General features: G+C 43.3%; 1 protein-coding gene across 1 annotated transcript in view; it reads right to left on the bottom strand.

The window, feature by feature from the left end:
* LOC126356315 (uncharacterized) overlaps positions 1-23,078 on the bottom strand; it is a 92,527-nt gene that overhangs the window by 12,224 nt on the left and 57,225 nt on the right. Inside the window, exon 5 of the mRNA XM_050007320.1 lies at positions 17,658-17,771. Within this exon, the coding sequence (XP_049863277.1) occupies positions 17,658-17,771 (114 nt within the window). The remainder of the gene's footprint in view (positions 1-17,657; positions 17,772-23,078) is intronic.

Here is a 23,078-nt window from a genome sequence, read left to right as displayed (position 1 = left end):
ATAATTGAGCACGTAATTTGCATGTGCTATTCTGATATGAAGAAGTTGAGACAGGAGAGCAATGCATCAAATCAGGCAGAAGACTGATGACTCCACACAGTTGATTTTAAACTATGTCAACCATTAGCTTAGAGATTTGAACTTTCAACATAGCTTAGTAGCGGATCACAATGCAATATTAATTTGGTTTCTTGTCGTCTGTGTGGCGGAGGGTAGTTTGTGTACCTCTGTTATTCCCCCTTTTCCTATCCCAGTCGCGAATGCTTTGCTTTAAGAACGATTGATGCTATCCCTCCAAGTTACCTCTAATTTCTCTAGTTTTTCCCATCACACTCGTTTCATGACAGGGTATATACGTAGTAGGATGGTATGTATTGATTGGCTTGGATGAAAAAAAAACTAGAAAGTTACTAGATCTCTCTATCACAATGTCATCAGAATGTCTGAAATCAGTTGACAAAATTGCACACACACAAGAGCAAAAACCATAAAATAATTATTTAAATTAAATTTGTTGTTGTCAGAAGTTGTTGTAGTCCTTTCTTCTGCATTCCTGCAATATGAAGACCTGTCTTGACACGCCGGTCCATTTCAAACTTTTTTTTTTACGAAACGTTGCTCTTGCAAATTCGACAGTATAAAACAATTCCTTCATATGTAAATGTGTCAGGAACGTCAGCTATCCACGAAACGACGTTTCTTTTTTCAGGTGGCATGGTGTACAACACGTTACAAGCTACACGTCTTAAACACGTTCAACCGTGTCCAAGTTAATAGAAAGCTTAGGAAGCTAAACTTAAACAATGGACGGGCGACTAAAACCTTGCGTAGTTTAATTTGATTGATGCCGACGCTTACGGTATGACAGTGGAGGGAATTAACCGGGAGCGCGGGCGCAGGAGCATTGACTCTGTCTGCCTGTTCCTGCACCTCTTCTGCAATGACTTCGCTAGGCAGTGGCCTCTCGGATAGATAGCACGCAGTTCTTGGTGGCGGTCAATCTGTCAGACATCAATACTAGATCGAGCTAGGGAACACCCGTCTAAATTTTGAAATATTGTAAACATAAAGCGAAAATATCCATCGACACTAGTTTTTAGTTAAAATATGCAATAACCGGTGAAAAGGAGCCATATATGCAAATGTATATGCAACTTGTAAATGCATTTAATCCGGTCTCTAGTTATAGCAATACTTGTAAAATTTAAAACGGAAAATGTGGGGCACATGCAACAGATAATAGTACGGAGCGTAGAGAGTAGCTGTCGTTGAGAAAAATCACACTACAATTGATATCATTTCCAGTGCAAAAAAAATGGTTAGTTACTTAGGTGAGGTATTCATGTTCCAATTATCTATTACATTCGCTGCATGTTTTTCTCTTTAATTGGTGCTGTCATACCAATTAAAAAATTACAAGAACAAATTTTCAGGATTATCTGTATGGGTTTAGGAATCTGTGTAGGACTAGGGGAAATTACTACACTTTTAACCTATTTTAAAAACGTGTTATGAACAATTCTAAATACAAGAAGTACACAACACTCTGTAGGCTTGGATAAATGTAATTAATTATTCTCACGCTGAAAAGTTAGGTCCCTGTCAGCAGCTGAAGGAATTTTGCAGAAACCGAGCATTTTTTAAGGTTCACAAAAAACTTTATTACTACGCTCTCAATTTTACCACATAGAATATTTTACACTGGAGTACGCGAATCATATTAGCTTAATTTTTGGGTTGTATTTAATCGCCCTATTACTATTGCAGTAAGTGAATAACGCCAGAAATTAGGCTTCGAATTTTGTTTACAGTATTCAGCTTAGGTATTACTTCAGAGCAGAGAAGCGCGTCTTTAACATTTCAGTTTTAACAGTTGTGTGGCAAAGTTTCGTATAATTTCTGTAGCACCTTCGAGCATTAATTCCTAATAGTGACTAATAATACATATATACATGTAACACATAAGACCCTTAATCCTTCAGATATCAACTGAAATGTCACCTCTGCCAGTTTGCAGAACCACCTATTTTAATTATGCTGGTAAATCTTAAACTGTGGTTCATGGTGTGGGTTCCTGTAGTCATGTCCTAGTTCATGAACCACGGGCAACATATGTGTGGCCAAGTAAGTGGTTCCGACAGTCGGGATACCAGTTACTTTGGAATAAGGCAGGGCATCTCGGGCATTTTCTGAGTCGTGGTCACCTTTGTGCTCATACGGCAAAGACTACCAAATCCACCGGTTAGTCCCTCAACCGTTAGGGGTAATACCCAATGGGACTCGGGGCAAGTAAGGCTAGCAACCTGCTTCCCTGATACTTTAAATATGATGCTGGCAACAATCAGAGCAAAATGCCTCGGACCTTTGGAGGTGACGGAGTCCCACCTGTAACTGACAAACAAGGGACTCCTAAGATACGACGTGGCAAACAAATGGTAATGAGATGGGGGGATACACTCCTGGAAATGGCAAAAAGAACACATTGACACCGGTGTGTCAGACCCACCATACTTGCTCCGGACACTGCGAGAGGGCTGCACAAGCAATGATCACACGCACGGCACAGCGGACACACCAGGAACCGCGGTGTTGGCCGTCGAATGGCGCTAGCTGCGCAGCATTTGTGCACCACCGCCGTCGGTGTCAGCCAGTTTGCCGTAGCAAACGGAGCTCCATCGCAGTCTTTAACACTGGTAGCATGCCGCGACAGCATGGACGTGAACAGTATGTGCAGTTGACGGACTTTGAGCGAGGGCGTATAGTGGGCATGCGGGAGGCCGGGTGGACGTACCGCCGAATTGCTCAACACGTGGGGCCTGAGGTCTCCACAGTACATCGATGTTGTCACCAGTGGTCGGGGAAGGTGCACGTGCCCGTCGACCTGGGACCGGACCGCAGCGACGCACGGATGCACGCCAAGACCGTGGGATCCTACGCAGTGCCGTAGGGGACCGCACCGCCACTTCCCAGCAAATTAGGGACACTGTTGCTCCTGGGGTATCGGCGAGGACCATTCGCAACCGTCTCCATGAAGCTGGGCTACGGTCCCGCACACCGTTAGGCCGTCTTCCGCTAACGCCCCAACATCGTGCAGCCCGCCTCCAGTTGTGTCGCGACAGGCGTGAATGGAGGGACGAATGGAGACGTGTCGTCTTCAGCGATGAGAGTCGCTTCTGCCTTGGTGCCAATGATGGTCGTATGCGTGTTTGGCGCCGTGCAGGTGAGCGCCACAATCAGGACTGCATACGACCGAGGCACACAGGACCAACTCCCGGCATCATGGTGTGGGGAGCGATCTCCTACACTGGCCGTACACCTCTGGTGATCGTCGAGGGGACACTGAATAGTGCACGGTACATCCAAACTGTCATCGAACCCATCGTTCTACCACTCCTAGACCGGCAAGGGAACTTGCTGTTCCAACAGGACAATGCACGTCCGCATGTATCCCGTGCCACCCAACGTGCTCTAGAAGGTGTAAGTCAACTACCCTGGCCAGCAAGATCTCCGGATCTGTCCCCCATTGAACATGTTTGGGACTGGATGAAGCGTCGTCTCACGCGGTGTGCACGTCCAGCACGAACGCTGGTCCAACTGAGGCGCCAGGTGGAAATGGCATGGCAAGCGGTTCCACAGGACTACATCCAGCATCTCTACGATCGTCTCCATGGGAGAATAGCAGCCTGCATTGCTGCGAAAGGTGGATATACACTGCACTAGTGCCGACATTGTGCATGCTCTGTTGCCTGTGTCTATGTGCCTGTGGTTCTGTCAGTGTGATCATGTGATGTATCTGACCCCAGGAATGTGTCAATAAAGTTTCCCCTTCCTGGGACAATGAATTCACGGTGTTCTTATTTCAATTTCCAGGAGTGTATTAATATCAATGGGGGCTACTCTGGAAAGACGTTAGAGCTGGCAGAGGCTGCAAGTAAGATGGGGCTGGACATTTTAGCTGTTAGTGAGATTCGGGTAAGGGGTGAGAAAGAAGAGGAAGTGGGAGAATACAAGGTCTACTTGTCAGAAGTCAAAGCAGAAATAGCACAATGGAGTGTAGGGCTTTACATCAGGAAAGAAATGGAACCCAGCGTAGTTGCAATAAGGTATGTAAACGAACGACTGATGTGGATAGATTTGACAGTGTCAAGCAAGTAATTAGGATTGTGTCAGTATATTCGCATTGTGAAGGGACAGATCAAGATAAGATGGATAGTTTTTATGAGGCACTCAGTGATGTAGTTGTTAGAGTAAAGGACAAGGACAGTGTTCATGGGTGATTTTAACGCCAGGATTGGAAATCGAACAGAAGGGTATGAAAAAATTATGGGTAAATTTTGAGAGGATATGGAGGCCAACAGGAACAGGAAACAACTCTTGGATTTCTGTGACGGTATGGGCTTAGTAACCACTAACTCCTTTTTTAAACATAAGAACATACTTGGGAAGGCAGGGGAACCAGGTCTGTCATTGACTAGATAGTAACAGATCAGGAATTCCGGAAGGCTGTGAGGGACACACGTGTATTCAGGGGATTCTTTGATGACACTGATCACTATTTAATCTGCAATGAAATTGGGATTGTGAGGCCAAAAGTGCAGGTGGTCAGGTCCATATGTAGGAGGTTAAGAGTGGGGTAACTTCAGGATAAGGAAATCAGGCACAAGTACATAACAGCGATCTCAGAAATGTACCAGTTAATTGAATGTAGTCAATTACAGTCATTGGAAAAGGAATGGACAAGGTACAGGGACACAGTTCTAGAAGTGGCTAAAGAATGTCTTGGAACAGTAGTGTGTAAAAGTAGGAAGCAAACAAAACTAACGGGGTTCCATTAAAAAAACGTAGGTTTATGTTAAAAAACATACTTCCGTGCATTTTTTATGGTTTGTATTAACCAATTACACTAACCCCACTCCTCACGTTCGGTCTGTGGAATCGATTCGTCAGTATTTGATGTGGTTTACGAAATATATCCAGCGGTAATGTTAGGTGACTCACCCTGTATAAAATACAATAAAAATAACATCTGAAAACTTCAGTTAACAAAAAAATGGGTTCATTACGAACGAGGTTTGACGAAACGTAGAAGTTCAATATTAAGCCGTTAAGGACTTAACTATGAAAGAAACACTTTGGTATCCATCATTGCTTTGCCTGTACAGGATTTGAATCCATAATGAAAAACATGTCTTCATTGAACTGGCCGAGTGTGATACTGGACGCCTCCAATCCTAATACACTGAAGCGCCAAAGAATCTGGTATAGGCACGCATATTCAAATAGAGAGATACCTAAGGCAAGCAGAATAAAGCACTTCGGTCGGCAACGCCTATGTAAGACAATTCTGGCGGACTGTTAGATCCGTTAGTGTTGCTACAATGGCAGCTTATCAAGATTTAAGTGAGTTCGAACGTGGTGCTATAGTCGGCGCACGAGATAGCGATGAAGTTGGGATTTTCCAGTACGGCCATTTCACGAGTATATCGTGAATATCCTTCCCATGAACAATGGGTCTTGCTGTTGGTGGGGAGGCTTGCGTGCCTCAGTGATACAGATGGCCGTACCGTAGGTGCAAACCACAACGGTGGGGTATCTGTTAAGAGGCCCGAAAAGGGGCAGCAGCCTTTTCAGTAGTTTCAGGGACAACAGTCTTGATGATTGACTGATCTGGCCTTGTAACGCTAACCAAAACGGCCTTGCTGTGCTGGTACTGCGATCAGCTGAAAGTAAGGGGAAACTACAGCCGTAATCTTTCCCGAGGGCATGCAGCTTTACTGTATGGTTAAATGATGATTGCATCCTCTTGGGTAAAATATTCCGGAGGTAAAATAGTCCCCCATTCGGATCTCTGGGTGGGGACTACTCAAGATGACGTCGTTATCAGGAGAAAGAAAACTGGCTTTCTACGGATCGGAGTCTGGAATGTCAGATGCCTTAATCGCGTAGGTAGGTTAGAAAATTTAAAAAGGGAAATGGATAGGTTAAAGTTAGATATAGTGGGAATTAGTGAAGTTCGGTGGCAGGAGGAACAAGACTCTTTGTCAGGTAAATACAGCGTTATAAATACAAAATCAAATAGGGGTAATGCAGGAGTAGGTTTAATAATGAAGAAAAAAATAGGACTGCGGGTGAGCTACTACAAACATCATAGTGAACACATTAATGTGGCCAAGATAGACACGAAGCCCATGCCTACTACAGTAGTAAACGTTTATATGCCAACTAGCTCTGCAGATGATGAAGAAATTAATGAAATGTATGATGAGATAAAAGAAATTATTCAGGTAGTGAAGGGAAACGAAAATTTAATAGTCATGGGTGACTGGAATTCGAGAGTAGGAAAAGAGAGAGAAGGAAACATAGTAGGTGAATATGGATTGCGGATAAGAAATGGAAGAGGAAGCCGTCTGGTAGAATTTTTCACAGAGCATAACTTAATAGCTAACACTTGGTTCAAGAATCATAAACGAAGGTTGTACACATGGAAGAATCCTGGAGATACTAGAAGGTATCAGATAGATTATACAATGGTAAGACAGAGATTCAGGGACCAGATTTCAAATTGTAGGACATTTTCAGGGGCAGATGTGGACTCTGACCACAATCTATTGGTTATGAACTGTAGATTAAAACTTAAGAAACAGCAAAAAGTTGGGAATTTAAGGAGATGGGACGTGGATAAACTGACTAAACCATAGGTTGCGCAGAGTTTCAGGGAGAGCATAAGGGAGCAATTGACAGGAAAGAAATACAGTAGAAGAAGAATGGGTGGCTTTGAGAGATGAAGTAGTGAAGGCAGCAGAGGATCAAGTAGATAAAAAGACGAGGGCTAGTAGAAATCCTTGGGTAACAGAAGAAATATTGAATTTAATTGATGAAAGGAGAAAATATAAAAATGCAGTAAATGATGCAAGAAAAAAGGAATACAAATGTCTCAAAAATGAGATCGACAGGAAGTGCAAAATGGCTAAGCAGGGATGGCTAGAGAAAAAATTTAAGGATGTAGAGGCTTCTTATTTCACTAGGGGTAAGATAGATACTGCCTACAGGAAAATTAAAAAGTCCTTTGGAGAAAAGAGAACCATTTGTATGAATATCAAGAGTTCAGATGGAAACTCAGTTCTAAGCAAAGAAGGGAAAGCAGAAAGGTGGAAGGACCATATAGAGGATCTTTACAAGGGTGATGTACTTGAGGACAATATTATGGAAATGGAAGAGAATGTAGATGAAGGTAAAATAGGAGATACGATACTGCGTGAAGAGTCTGACAGAACACTGAAAGACCTGATTCGAAACAAGGCCCCGGGTGTAGACAACATTCCATTAGAGCTAATGACGGCCTTGGGAGAGCCAGTCCTGACAAAACTCTACCATTTGGTGAGCAAGATGTATGAGACAGGCGAAATATCCTCAGACTTCAAGAAGAGTGTAAAAATTCCAATCCCAAAGAACGCAGCTGTTGACAGCTGTGAAAATTACCGAACTATCAGTTTAATAAGTCACAGCTGCAAAATACTAACACGAATTCTTTACAGAAAAATGGAAAAACTGTTAGAAGCCGACCTCTGGGAAGACCAGTTTGGATTCAGTAGAAAAGATGGAACACGTGAGACAATACTGACCTTACGACTTATCTTAGAAGAAAGATTAAGGAAAGTCAAACCTACATTTCTAGCATTTGTAGACTTAGAGAATGCTTTTGACAATTTTGACTGGAATACTCTCTTTCAACTTCTAAGGTTGCAGGGGTAAAACACCGGGAGCGAAAGGCTATTTACAATTTGTACTGTAACCAGATGGCAGTTATAAGAGTCGAGGAGCATGAAAGGGAAACAGTGGTTGGGAAGGTACTGAGACAGGGTTGTAGCCTCTCCCCGATGTTATTCAATCTGCATACTGAGCAAGCAGTAAAGGAAACAAAAGAAAAATTTGGAGTAGGTATTAAAATCCATGGAGAAGAAATAAAACTTTGAGGTTCACCGATGACATTGCAATTCTGTCAGAGAAAGCAAGGGACTTGGAAAAGCAGTTGAGCGGAATGGACAGTGACCTCAAAGGAGGATATAAGATGAACATCAACAAAAGCAAAACTAGTATAATGGAATGTAGTCGATGCTGAGGGAATTACATTAGGCAATGTGTCGCTTAAAGTAGTAAAGGAGGTTTGCTACTTGGGGAGCAAAATAACTGATGATGGTCGAAGTAGAGAGGATATAAAATGTAGACTGGCAATGGCAAGGAAAGTGTTTCTGAAGAAGAGAAATTTGTTAAAATCCTGTATAGATTTAAGTGACTTGAAGTCGTTTCTGAAAGTATTTGTATGGAGTGTAGCCATGAATGGAAGTGAAACATGGACGATAAATAGTTTAGACAAGAAAAGTATAGAAGTTTTGGAAATGTCGTGCTACAGTAGAATGCTGAAGACTCGATGGGTAGATCACGTAACTAATGAGGAGGTTTTGAATAAAATTTGGGAGAAGATGAATTTGTGGCGCAACTTGACAAGAAGAAGGGACCGGTTGGTAGGACATGTTCTCAGGCACCAAGGGATCACAAATTCAGCTTTGGAGGGCATCGTGGAGGGTAAAAATCGTAGAAGGAGATCAAGAGATGAATAGGCTAAGCAGATTCAGAAGGATGTAGGTTGCAGTAGGTACTGGGAGATGAACAAGCTTGCACAGGATTGAGTAGCATGGAGAGCTGCATCAAATCAGTCTCAGGACTGAAGACCACAGCAACAACAACATCGGCAACATCAGGAATCCGATAAAACATCAAATCTCCGACATAGCTGCGGCCGGAAAAAGATCCTGCAAGAACGGTACCAACGACGATTAAAGAGAATAGTTCAACGTGAGAGAAGTGCAACAATTCCACAAATTGTTGCAGTTTCAATGCTGGGCCACCAACGAGTGTCAGCGTGAGAAAAATTCAGTGACACATTATGGAGATCGGCTTTCGGAGCCGGAAACCCACTGGTCTACCCTTGATGACTCCACAACACAATGTTTTACACCTCGCCTGGGCGCGGCATCACCGACATTGGACTGGGTATGAATGGAGACATGTTGTGTGGTCGGACGAGTCTTGTTTCAGATTGTATCGAGCGGCTGGACGTGTGAGTGATATGGAACCTCTGATACGTGTACATACGAATCTTGACAGGTGACACGTACGTAAGCCTCCGGTCTTATCACCTGCATCTATTTACAGCCATTGTGCATGCCGACGGACGTGGGCAATTGGAGCAGCACAATGCGACACTCCACACGTCCAGAATGGAACCAGGAACACTCTTCTGAGTTTAAACACTTCCGCTGGCCACTAAACTCCCTTGACATGAACATTATTGAGTATATCTGGGAAGCGTTGCAACATGTTGTTCAGAAGAGATCTCCACCCCCCCCCCCCCCCCTCGTACTCTTACACATTAATGGACAGTCCTACAGAATTCATGGTGTCAGCTAACATCCAACACTATTTCAGACATAAGTCGAGTCCATGCCGCCATGTGTTGCGTCATCAGTGCTCGCGGGGGCTCTTCACGATATTAGGCAGGTGTACCAGTTTCTTTGACTCTTCAGTTTATAAACTCTCTGCCACAGGTTGTCAGTATCTTGATACTGCACGCTGTAGATCTAAAGGTGAAAAGCTTGCTGAAATGCACACGTGTTAGTGCCAGCTTTCTCTGCTTCTGTCATCTGTTTTGACATGATAGTGGCAATGAAATAGTTGTAACTGTATTTTGTTATGTTTCTACCCATACTGCTACCTTCGCCTACTTATGGTAGTCCCCCAACGCTTCTTCAGTATGGCTGTAGACTGAAAGTAGACAGGCCGTTTCGAAGCCAAAATTGAGTATTATTTTGCTAATTCGTGTTGATTCCTGATACTTTGTTTTATTAAAGAAATACTTTTTTCTGAACTCTGTCGTGGTGAACTGTACTTAATATTTATTAGTACAACGCATCTAAATGACAATTACATACTCCCCAAACAGTACAATAACGATCTCGAGTTTTATGTCCTACATCCCGGAACTTTTACAAGAAAGGAAACAGGAACTACTTACGCAAAGAAATGCATCTCTTATAAACAAAATCTCAGATATAAAATGATATACAAGCAATGTTATATTTTAATAAATAATATAAGTGGCTACAACGTATCTGACATCACTGCTTTGGTTCAGAGGAAGAATGAATATACTACCGGTAGCAACAACGGGTTTCAAAATAATTTCGATTTCATACTGAAGCGTTATGAACACCATGACGCACTAGAGTTCGCCCAAGAAGTTTATGAACAACTGTCTCCTTTTTCAGCATAAGGATATTTCTCTGTTACACATTCTAACAAGCTATTAAGACTAAGGAAATTTACTTTTTTTTATCACCACCGCCTCGTGTAGATATCTCTCAACATAGCTTCTTCCAGCAGTGCCCTCTTGTTGTTCTTATTGAACCAATATTTTCTGGGTAACATTGCCCTCGCTTGGTTCTCTCATAGCATTTCTGCTTCTCTGAATTCATTGGCTTGTAACGATGTACGCTATACAGGAATGTTTTGGTCTATAATTGTATGTCATTTTTATCGCCATCCTTAAACTTTACCCACAAGAATACTTATGGCTGGAATAACTCAGTTATTTTCTGTAATGACACTATCTAAATAACTTTGCTTAATTGTGGAGTTACCTTAAAGTATTTTTACCCTAGAATCACCCCCATTTTTTGAGGCCTTCATTGGTTCATTTTCAGCTTCCGTTCTTCGAGGGCGGAGGAGAAACTCTTGAAAATGCTCTCTGCAGGAGACTGTCAACTTTATGTTATCATCTGCAAAAATTAGGCACTGTGTTATTTGCTATTCTTATTTACGCCTTACTGTCTTGAGCCTCAAATTCACTGCACTTTCTTTCACAATTAGGTTGAGTAATTAAACTGAACTATTAAATGAATGTATACAACGACTGTACAGTAGAAGCGAACGTATATAATAGTGGATTACTGTAGGATATGACACTGCGAATAAGCCGCCTGGCCGAGAAGGCGCGCAGCAATGTAAATTTTCCCGTCGCCAAGAACTCCGTCACGCCACAAAGTTTTAATTTTTTGCTAGTAGACAGCATACAGTTTAGATCAGGACATTCTGGTTTGAATATTTATATCGTTCAGTAACTTTGCGGCGAACATGATTTCTAATAACAAGTCTCTGTAAACACATCAACTTCATAGAGAAATTTATTTATGTTTAATAGCTTGCGGTCTCAGAGTACAGCGAGAAATCTGCACAGCAACTTTCAGTGTTACTTTATTCTCCTTTGGTATATTTTCAATCAGTAGTGCCGTTTGATACCTTATACCTATTTTACAAACGGTACTTTATGGATAGGGACTGTGCTTGTTGTGAGAGGACACAAGGAGAGTTGGCTGCTGTCCGTAAACAGTTGGACGCTGCGTTGGCTACCGTGGACAAGTTTCTAGCTACTGCTCAAAGCTGAGGCGATGTCAGAGCGCAAGTGAAGAGACGTGCAACACCTTTGGTGCCACTGGAATCCCCTGATGGCCTGGAGGTCTCTGCGGCTTCTGATACACAACACCTGACCCGTCCGTCCTCACTCCAGAGTGGGTGGCAGACAGTGGTGGGTTCGTGTATCACTGGGCGGAAGCCCAAAGGGGTAGCAGGCCGTGCGGCTGGCTGCCTACGTCTTACAAGGGAACCTCCCCATCGCACCCTCCTCAGATATAAGTTGGCACAGTGGATAGGCCTTGAAAAACTGAACACAGATCAATCGAGAAAACAGGAAGAAGTTGTGTGCAACTATGAAAAATATAGGCAAAATATAAAAACTGAGTAGTCCATGCGAAAGATAAGCAACATCAAGGGTAATCTGATGTCAGGAGCGCCGTCGTCCCGTGGTTAGCGGTAGCAGCCAAGGAACGTGAGGTACTTGGTTAAAGTCTTCCCTCGAGTGAAAAGTTTACTTTCTTTATTTTCGCAAAGTTATGATCTGGCCGTTCGTTCATTGACGCCTCTGTTCACTCTAATAAGTTTAGTGTCTGTGTTTTGCGACCTCACCGCCAAACCGTGCGATTAGTAGACGAAATGACGTGCCTCTCCAATGGGAATCGAAAACATTTGATCGCAAGGTCATAGGTCAACCGATTCCTCCACAGGAAAATACGTCTGATATATTCTATACGACACTGTTGACGGCATGTGAGTCACATGACAGGAATATGTTGTCGACCCACCTAACTTGCACACAAGGCGAATGGGTAAAAAGATTCTTCTACCTTGCCCCACTTAGATTTTCTTGTGGATGTGATAATCATAAATTAAATAAAATTAATTATTCTCCCTCGATGGAAGACTTGAACCAGAGACTTCTCGTTCCGCAGCTGCTCACGCTAAGCACGAGACCACAGCGCTCGTGACCTCATATTACCCTTGATGTTGCCTATCTTTCGCATGGAATACTCAGTTTGTATATTTTGCTTTTTTTTTTTCATAGTTCCACACAACTTCTTCCTGTTCTCTCGATTGATCTGTGTTCAGTTTTTCAATGTCTATCCACTGTGCCAACTTATACCTAAATCTAAGCTTGGTGCGATGGGGAGGTTCCCTTGTTAGCAACAGGTACAAGGAGCTTCCCAGTGTTGATGATAAGTCTGAGGAAGCACCGGATGCCTCTCCTATTGCGCCAGTGGTCGATTTTCCTGCCCAGTCCGAACAAGTACAGAGGGTGAGTATGTTTGTCATTGGTAGCTCCAATGTTAGGCGGCTGATGGAGACCCTCAGGGAGATAGCAAGCAAGGCGGGAAAGAATTCCAGTGTCCATTCGGTATGTCTGTAGGGCGGTCTCATCCGTGATGTGGAGGAGGCCCTGCCGGCGGCTGACGTGCTCACTGGGTGCAACCGCCTGCATGTAGTGGCACATGTCGGCACGAAAGACGCCTGCCGCTTGGGTTCTGAGGCCATTCTCGGCTCCTTTCGGCGGCTGGCTGATTCAGTGAAGACAACTAGCAACGCACGCGGGGTACTGACTGAGCTGTCTCTTTGTAGCGTCGTAGGTAGAGGAAGGTATCAGTGATCATTAGGCTGAGACAGCATCTGTGATGACGTGTAATACAAGGAATGTTAAGAAAGGTAGGAAGACGTGTTAGCTCAGCAAGGCTGACAGGACACAAATTTCAGAATATCTCAGCACTAGTCAGCATTAAATATTCGGAGATGAGGACGAAGATGTGGAGAACAAATATAAAAAATTCAAAGGCATCTTTCAATATGCTCTAGACAAGTATGTTTGGAGTAAGGTTTTAAATGACAGGAAAGATCTACCATGGATTAATAGTTGTGTTAGAAAAGCGCTACGTAAACAAAGAGCCATCTCGACTTTTCGGCATAGTACTGTGTGATCAGACTGTTACAGTTGGAGGAAATGCAAAATTAGAACTCTAGACTAAAAGAATTTTTGTTGTTTGCCGTCAGATTACGTGGGAGGCGGGAAGGTAGTAAAATTATTCAACCGCAGTTTCTAAACTACAGCGATCCTCCATTTTTAAAATCTCCACTGCAGGGTGACCCTTATGCAAAAGAAGTTTTCACATAGTAATTAATGGGAAAATCACATAGCTATAACTAACTTTATAGCATCTTCTGTTCTGTTGGTCATCCCTTAATTCGACCAGAAGCGGTAGAGGAGCTCCGTACTTGGCGGTAGCGAACTGATTTGTACGATATTACAGTACGTTTCCGGGCTGGGCATCGCATTATTTTGGTGCACAATTGTGAGGGATGGGTTTCGGGCCTCAGCTGTGACATCCTGTTGCAATTGTGAGATACGCTACAGCTCGCACCCCGTAAGCCATTGATATTACTCTCTCACACACATTAGATACACATACACATAAGGTAGTAGTCCTTCATGTTCCTATCTGGGTTGTACCGTCTTAAACATTGAATAAAACTGTTCGGTTTCGAGCATAATTTTGGAAGTTTTCCTTTCCAAATAAGGTCAACGCCTCCAGTAGCAATATTCCCGGTTGGAAAACCTATCGCCGCTTAACCGAAAAGAACCTGGTCCTAATATGGAGCACATTTCAAACATTTGTAGAGCTATGTATTGCAGTGTTAAGGTATCGTCGCCTTATTGCTCTCAGTTCTGTCTCAGATACAATTTACTTGCTGCGTCATTGCGCATAGAGAGCGAGGTGGTGCAGTGTTATCACACACACTATAGCCTCGCAAGTGAATGGGCGACGTGTCAAACCCCTGTCATGATTTCCATAAATCGCTACAGGAAAATGCCGGGATGGCTCCTTTGAAAGAGCACGGCCTATTTACTTTCCCATCCTCCCTCAGCATGGTATTTTGCTCCGTCTCTTATGATCTTGTTATCAACGAGATGTTAACTCCAATCGTTCTTCCTTTACTTCGCAGTTTGAATATTTTCAGCTATGTGCACTTCGTCGATATTTTAGCGAGTGGATCACTATACCGAAAGATTCTTTTTCTTCTATAATTTAATTTTTTTACAAAGTATGCAAGACGTTTCTTTATAGGTAAGATTCCTTTCTGACGACTTTAAAAATTTTGTTGCTGTTGCGTACCGCCCGTGCAACATCCACGTAGTGAATACATGTATTCACCTTAGTCAATCTTAGTGATAAATTTTCATTATATTTTTCTGTTTTGGTTCATTATAAATTTTGCCAAAAGACGCTTAACATATTCATCTGCAGACTTCAAAGACGTGATTGCTTTGAGGAAAGATATTGTGTTGGATATGTGGGCAAATTTTTGTAAACTGACTCTAAGTAGAAAGGGTGTCGTCTTCATGTATGTGTTTGACCTGTGAGTATAATGACCATATTTCTGAGGTATTTCCTTACATTTTCGATGGTGAGCCTTCAAAAACACATTTAATGGCTTTCGACTGAAGCTGTGTGCGAAACACTTCACGTAAGTAAACTGAAACGGCCAGCGGATTGTACTTTTTAAGACAGCTAAAGGTAGAAAATGGTTCTTGTCAGCATTTTTTAAGTTGTCACTAAGTTATATCAAACTATCCTTGCTGAGTGGAAAATATTAAGTCAGCAAATTTTTTATTGCATCTGTCAAGTACTTGCAACAAAGAAAATTTGGAAATTTGCGGTAAGGTCTTATGGGATCAAGCTGCAGAGGTCATCGGTCCCTAAGCCTACACATTACTTATCTAACTTAAACTAACTTATGCTGTGGACAACACACACACACCCATGCCGGAGGGAGGACTCGAACCTCCGATGGGAGAAAAAGGTTCACATGGCTCTAAGCACTATGGGACTTAACATCTGAGGTCATCAATTCCCTAGACGTAGAACTACTTAAACGTAACTAACCTAAAGACATCACACACACCCATGCCCGAAGCAGGATTCTAACCAGCCACAGTAGCAGCAGCGCGTTTCCGGACTGAAGTGCCTAGAACCGCTCAGCCACAACAGTCGGCTCGACTGGGGTAGCCGGACGGAACATGACAAGGCGGCCTAGACCGCGCGTCTACCCCGCGGGACTAAGACAAATAAATTCTAAGAAAATTTCAACAAATAAAATAACGGATAACATTAAAAAATACACTCCTGGAAATGGAAAAAAGGACACATTGACACCGGTGTGTCAGACCCACCATACTTGCTCCGGACACTGCGAGAGGGCTGTACAAGCAATGATCACACGCACGGCACAGCGGACACACCAGGAACCGCGGTGTTGGCCGTCGAATGGCGCTAGCTGCGCAGCATTTGTGCACCGCTGCCGTCAGTGTCAGCCAGTTTGCCGTGGCATACATAGCTCCATCGCAGTCTTTAACACTGGTAGCATGCCGCGACAGCGTGGACGTGAACCGTATGTGCAGTTGACGGACTTTGAGCGAGGGCGTATAGTGGGCATGCGGGAGGCCGGGTGGACGTACCGCCGAATTGCTCAACACGTGGGGCCTGAGGTGTCCACAGTACATCGATGTTGTCGCCAGTGGTCGGCGGAAGGTGCACGTGCCCGTCGACCTGGGACCGGACCACAACGACGCACGGGTGCACGCCAAGAACGTGGGATCCTACGCAGTGCCGTATGGGACCGCATCGCCACTTCCCAGCAAATTAGGGACACTGTTGCTCCTGGGGTATCGGCGAAGACCATTCGCAACCGTCTCCATGAAGCTGGGCTACGGTCCCGCACACCGTTAGGCCGTCTTCCGCTCACGCCCCAACATCGTGCAGCCCGCCTCCAGTGGTGTCGCGACAGGCGTGAATGGAGGGACGAATGGAGACGTGTCGTCTTCAGCGATGAGAGTAGCTTCTGCCTTGGTGCCAATGATGGTCGCATGCGTGTTTGGCGCCGTGCAGGTGAGCGCCACAATCAGGACTGCATACGACCGAGGCACACAGGACCAACTCCCGGCATCATGGTGTGGGGAGCGATCTTCTACACTGGCCGTACACCTCTGGTGATAGTCGAGGGGACACTGAATAGTGCACGTTACATCAAAACCGTCATCGAACCCATCGTTCTACCATTCCTAGACCGGCAAGGGAACTTGCTGTTCCAACAGGACAATGCACGTCCGCATGTATCCCGTGCCACCCAACGTGCTCTAGAAGGTGTAAGTCAACTACCCTGGCCAGCAAGATCTCCGGATCTGTCCCTCATTGAGCATGTTTGGGACTAGATGAAGCGTCGTCTCACGCGGTCTGCACGTCCAGCACGAACGCTGGTCCAACTGAGGCGCCAGGTGGAAATGGCATGGCAAGCCGTTCCACAGGACTACATCCAGCATCTCTACGATCGTCTCCATGGGAGAATAGCAGCCTGCATTGCTGCGAAAGGTGGATATACACTGTACTAATGCCGACATTGTGCATGCTCTGTTGCCTGTGTCTATCTGCCTGTGGTTCTGTCAGTGTGATCATGTGATGTATCTGACCCCAGGAATGTGTCAATAAAGTTTCCCCTTCCTGGGACAATGAATTCACGGTGTTCTTATTTCAATTTCTAGGAGTGCAATAGTTGCAGACAGCTTCTCCCTGTGGCGCCCTGCGCAACACCCTCCTAATTTACGGTGAGTTCGTCGCCAAGGAAACGTTACGTAAACTTCGTTTACTCAGCCACGGTAAAATAAGAACAAACTATATTACCTTTCCATGCTAAACAATTTGCTCACAGTTGTACAACATTTTTATTGAACGAAGACTTGCACAACAGCAGTCGCTATACTCTACCACGGTTTTGTTCTCTTAGCCCCATCATCAGGCGTATCTGAAATGTAGCAGAAGTCAAACATTATGTCAAAGCCTAAACCACTTGTAGGCAAACATATGTCATAGGCACGCAGTCAAATAACATCCCAAATTGAGGCATTTGATGGTCCACCCACGGTACATGTATGCCTTACAGTTGTTTGAGCATGAACATGACGTCCTACTACTGCTACATACACCTGATGATGGGGCTTAGACCCCAAAAACCCTGGAGGTGTATAACGACCTCTGTCTTGAAAGACTTCGGTCAATAAAAATGTTTTACAACTGTGCCCGAATGGGTTTACCATGAACAAGTTGCAGAATATTTGCGGTTGTCTCACAAATAAAAAAATATATTACAATTACTTAAACACTTACCTGGTCGGTCATGATGTGTCCATAAATGCAATAAATTACAGTTTCGTACAGAAGGGCAGGTATTGAGAAAAACGCATTCAGCGCTTTTCCTATGTTTCCCTCTTTCTGCAGCAGCTAAATAAAAAATGTTTACATGTCAGTAAATACGTTCCAATAAATTCCAGAAGGAGTCTGTAGGCTATCCTCGATAATACAGAATTATAGTGGCTTCTGTGCTACAACAGAACAGGCAAAAACACTTACTGAATAAGTAATACAAAAGTCAATATTAGACATTCGTGATTGTGTAACTTTCTGAAGTGCAGACTAGCTACGAGAATACAAACAATAAAAGAACAGTAAAAAAAAAAAACAGACGGAGAAATATACCAATGGGAAGAAAGGATTAGTCTGCATCTGGTTTCTGACATCATGTCTATAACTACGTCCAAACTCTGTAAATCATTGTGAATTGGCAGGGGGACTTTGTACCGTACGGTAAGGTTTCTTCCCGATTTACTCGAGTACGTAGCTAGAGCAGGATGAGAGTTTAAACTCCCTTGTGTAGGTAGTGTCTCAACGTGTCAGACAAGTCTTCCCCCTCATAGAGGGCTGCAATGTACGCTTTTCATGTCTCCTCTCTCCCCTCTGTACTTAACAGCGGAATTTCCTTTGCACTTTAATATCATCACCCTTGCGTTTAACTTCACCGAAGGTCGTTTTGAGTTTTCTATACATTAAGTCAGTCCTTCCAACTATTATTTCTTTTCCAGTTTCTTCACATTTTCCATACAGTCGTTTCGCCTTAGCTTCCCAGACCTTCCTATCTCTTTCGTTCCTAAACGTCTTCTATTTATGTATTCCTGAATTTCTCTGAACTGTTTTGTACTCCCTTCTTTCATCGATAAACTGAGGCTTTTCTTCTGTTACACACGGTTTCTTCGCAGTTATCTTCTTTTTATCTATGTTTCTCATTCCAGTTTCTGTGATTCTCTTCTTACAGGTCTCATTTCTTTTTTAACTGAACAGCCTACTGAATTATTCCTTAGCGCTTCATCTATGACTTTAGATAACTTCAAGCATATCTCTTCATTCCTCAATAGTTTCGTATCCCACTTCTTTGCGTAATGGTTCTTCCTGACTAGTCCCTTAAACTTCAGCCTACTCTTCATCATTCTTAAATTGCTATCTGAGTCTGTTTCTGTTCCAGTATCTCATTTCGGAATCTCTCCCTGAACATGATGCAATCTAACTGTAATCTTCTTGTATCTTCTGGTATTTTCCAAGTATACCTCCTCCTCTTGTGATTCTTAAACAGACCTTTCGCTATGAGTAGCTGAAATTTGTTATAGAACTCAGTTAGTCTTACCCGTCTCTCATTCATAACCCCAATCCCATTTTCTCCAGAAACAATTTTCTTCTACTCCTTCCCTACAACCGCATTCCAGTCCCCATGACAAATATGTTTTCATCTCCCTTTAAGTACTTAATTACCCGTTCAATATTCTCTTATACGTATGCTGCCTCTTCATTTTCAGCTTGCGAGGTCGGCATATGTACCTGAACTATCGTTGTCGCTGTTTGCTTGCTGTCGACTCTGACGAGAAAAACCCTGTCACTGGACTGGCTGAACTGTGCACTGTAACACATTCTATGCCTCACTTTCATAACGAATACCACTCCCCTTGTGGCATTTTCTGCTACTGTTTATATTACCCTATACTCATCTGACGACAAATCCTTGTCTTCTTCCCATTTTCCTTCACTACCCCCACTATATCTTTGCATTTCCCTTTTCAGATTTTCTAGCTTACCTGTCATGTTCAAACTTCTGATATTCTACGCCCCGACTCGTAGAACGTTATCATTTCGTTTGTTATTTAATATTTTTCTCATGTTCACTCCCCTTTGGCAGTTACCTCATGAGATCCGAATGAATCGGCCGGAGTGGCCGAGCGGTTCTAGGCGCTACAGTCTGGAGCCGCGCGACCACTACGGTCGCAGGTTCGAATCCTGCCTCGGGCATGGATGTGTGTGATGTCCTTAGATTAGTTAGGTTTAAGTAGTTCTAACTTCTAGGGGACTGATGACCTCAGTTGTTAAGTCCCATAGTGTTCAGAGGCATTTGAACCATTTGATCCGAATTGAAGAATAGTCTGGAATTTTTTACCAACAGAGAGATCATCATGGCCGTTTCTTAAGAACAGGCCACATGCCCTGTTGATACACAAAATTATCTTTAACGCGCTGGTTTTTTTGCCTTCTACATACTCATGCCATTGACCATAGCTGATTCTTCCGCATTTACGGGGAGTTTCCCAGCCCAAGGGCAAGAGAGGGCCCAGAAATCCTATCGGCTCCTCCGCCCTCTTTGACAATGCCTTCGGATGACTGAGCGTCACTGCTTATGCCGGAAGAACGGGTATGCCACTGGCGGAGATTTTTATTCATAATTTAAGCGGTGACGGAGTTCGAACCTGGGATTGAGAACATTTTGTTCCACTAGCAGCTCTTAATACTCATAAAGGTCCTTAACGTATTTCCCTATATTCAGCATGCAGATTCTTACAGCTTTGCACATCATCTAGCCATTTCCGCTTTGCCATTTTTCACATGTTTTGGACGTATGTACTCCCTTTCCAAGTTACCTTTACTGCATTTTTATATACTTACATCAGTGAAGTGTAATGTCTGGTGCATTATCCAAGACCGTCTCTTGGGCATTGTTTCTCTGCTTAATTTACTGTATTATTCCAACATTCGAGGCTACTCACCTTCTGTTGTATTTAATCACCTTCTGTTGTATTCCTTGCCCATATTTCACTTCGTCATTGGCTAATTTTCCCTTTGAGATAGTCAATAACTTCCAGTTATTAAAACTTATCGAGGTCTCATCTCCATAACTTCCTGCTCTGCTGTCAGTTTTGATCTGCAGTTTATTACAAATAAATTATGGTTACAGTCACCTCTACTTCTGAAAATGTTTTGAAGTTTAAAATCTGATTTCTAAATGTCTGTCTTACCGTGTATCAGAACCCGTCCAACGCCTCCAGGTCTCCCACGAATGTAACCTTTTATCATTATTGCGAATGATTAATATGTGTACCATACAAAATTCTTTCTTCCTCTGTCTTTCTTCTTCTCGATTCCTTTTCTTTCCGCTTCCTTTTACTGTTATCGATTCCAATCTCACAACACAGTCTCAGTATGCTGAAAAATTTCTCCTGTTTCATCATAAAGTCTTTTAATCACTTGTGTTTTTTAATCTCTTCATCACCAGTGGAGCTATTTGATACATATACACATGTACTACTATAATGAGTCGTGACTTCATATCTATCTTGAAAAAGACAATTTGATAACTCTGCTATAGAGAGTAATTTATCTTCACTATCAGATCTACATTTGCTTTATTCCTGATCAGTATTATGTTGACAACTTTGCGATCACTTGTTCTCCCTACCATTGCTCTACTCTAATTACTGTTTTATACCTTCATTTTTCTTTTCAAGTTCTCTAACCTACCTGCCAAATTAAGGGATTTAACGTTCGACACTCTGACCCTGTAGAAATTTTTTTTTTTTTTTTTTTTTTTTTTTTCTCATAACAAGGTGCTCCTGAGTGGCCACTACCTGGAGGTCAAATGGGGATTGTTTCACGCTTGGCTTACTTTACCCAAAAGGATGCCTTCATCGTTAAACGATGCCATAGGAAATATAACTTTATTGACAGTCCTGCCACATCACCCTCACAGCATGGACATGTTGGCTAACGTCGTAAGGGCAAGTCAAATTATTATTATGAAATGATAATTAAATCTCCATCCTAACTGCCAACAGGCGTTGATATACATCACTGGGGACCTGTTGAAAATTTGTACCCGAATGGGACTCGGATCCGAGATCTAACCCTTACATGGCAGACGCTCTATCCATCTGAGCCACCGAGGGCACAGAGAAGTGTGCCTGCACGGGTTATCCCTTGTACGCTCCCCGTGAGAGCCACATTCCCAACACGTCCACACCACTACATTCGTAGAGCGCCTAATAGATATGCGAACTCACACGCTATGCCTCAACTCGTATGGACCTTGGTAGATTAATCTGCCACGAATAATGAAAGTGATGGGCAAACATCTATTAGGCGCACTACGAATATAGTGGTATGGACGTGTGGGGAATGTGGGTGTCACGAGGAGCGTGCAAGGGATAAGTCCGTGTAGGCACACTGTCCTTTGTGCCCTTGGTGGCTCAGATGGATAGAGTGTCTGCAATGTAAGCAGGAGATCCCGAGTTTGAATCCCGGTCGGAGCACACGTTTTTAACATGTTCCCAGTGATGCATATCAACGCCTGTTTGCAGCAAGGGTCTCGATTTAATTATCATTTCATTCTAAAGAATTTGCATGGTCATCAATGGTATGTGTTCTTTCGGGAACAGATACTACCTTCATATAAAATTACTATTACACGTTAGAAAAATACTCTCTTATTGATTAGATGCAGGAGTGCTGTATTATAAGTCTTTACTTTTTTCTCAAACTTCTCTGTATCTGTAATAGATATTTATTGCATGGAAGTTCATTGTATTGTTGTATCCTCGTGTGACAGATTTGTTTTTCACGTTTGTCAGGATGTAGGCTGTAAAGCGATTTATAATGTATGATTTTTGGAAGTTTTTCTCCCTAGTTTCGTCTTTACGAAATGCACATGACAGGCAATGAATTCCGCTAAAATGTAAATTCTGAATATTCCACAATTGGGTCTTCTTTAGGGTATCAGAAAGCAGTGTTGCGACTTATTCACTTTCCTTCATGTACTTCAGTGTAATAAAGAGCGGAAAATTTTTTGAGTCACAGAACGTGACTAATAAAGGGTACCGCAGGGATCAGTCCTACAATCCCTGCCATACAATATACGGTGACGGAAATGGAAAGAAAATGGTTCAAATGGCTCTGAGCACTATGGGACCGAACATCTGAGGTCATCAGTCCCCTAGAACTTAGAACTGCTTGAACCTAACTAATCTAAGGACATCACACACATCCATGTCCGAGACAGGATTCGAACCTGCGACCGTAGCAGTCCCGCGGTTCCAGACTGAAGCCTCTAGAACTGTTCGGCCACACCGGCGAGCGAAATGGAAAGAGATAAACCACTAATACGTTGACTGACTGCTGCCGACTTCAGTACTCTGAAGGCATGGAAAAAATGGGAGCATCGTACTGGCAGATCGCTGTAGGGCAATGATTTCAGGACGAGAGGTGAGGAGATACGCCTAGGACAAAAGTTTACGAGAAAGCGTAGGCGCGATCTTTCCAGGAAGATTACACCGCAGGCATAGGTGTGTCTAAATGGCTCTGACGAACGGATGTATGACGACAGCTGAAATACGGGCATTATGAGCAGAATGTCGTCGCGCACCGTTGGTAACAAATTACTTT

Source organism: Schistocerca gregaria, chromosome 1, assembly GCF_023897955.1.
Source record: "Schistocerca gregaria isolate iqSchGreg1 chromosome 1, iqSchGreg1.2, whole genome shotgun sequence".
Taxonomy (NCBI): domain Eukaryota; kingdom Metazoa; phylum Arthropoda; class Insecta; order Orthoptera; family Acrididae; genus Schistocerca; species Schistocerca gregaria.
The sequence above is the reverse complement of the archived record's forward strand: the minus strand, read 5'-3'. Positions and strand labels throughout refer to the sequence as shown.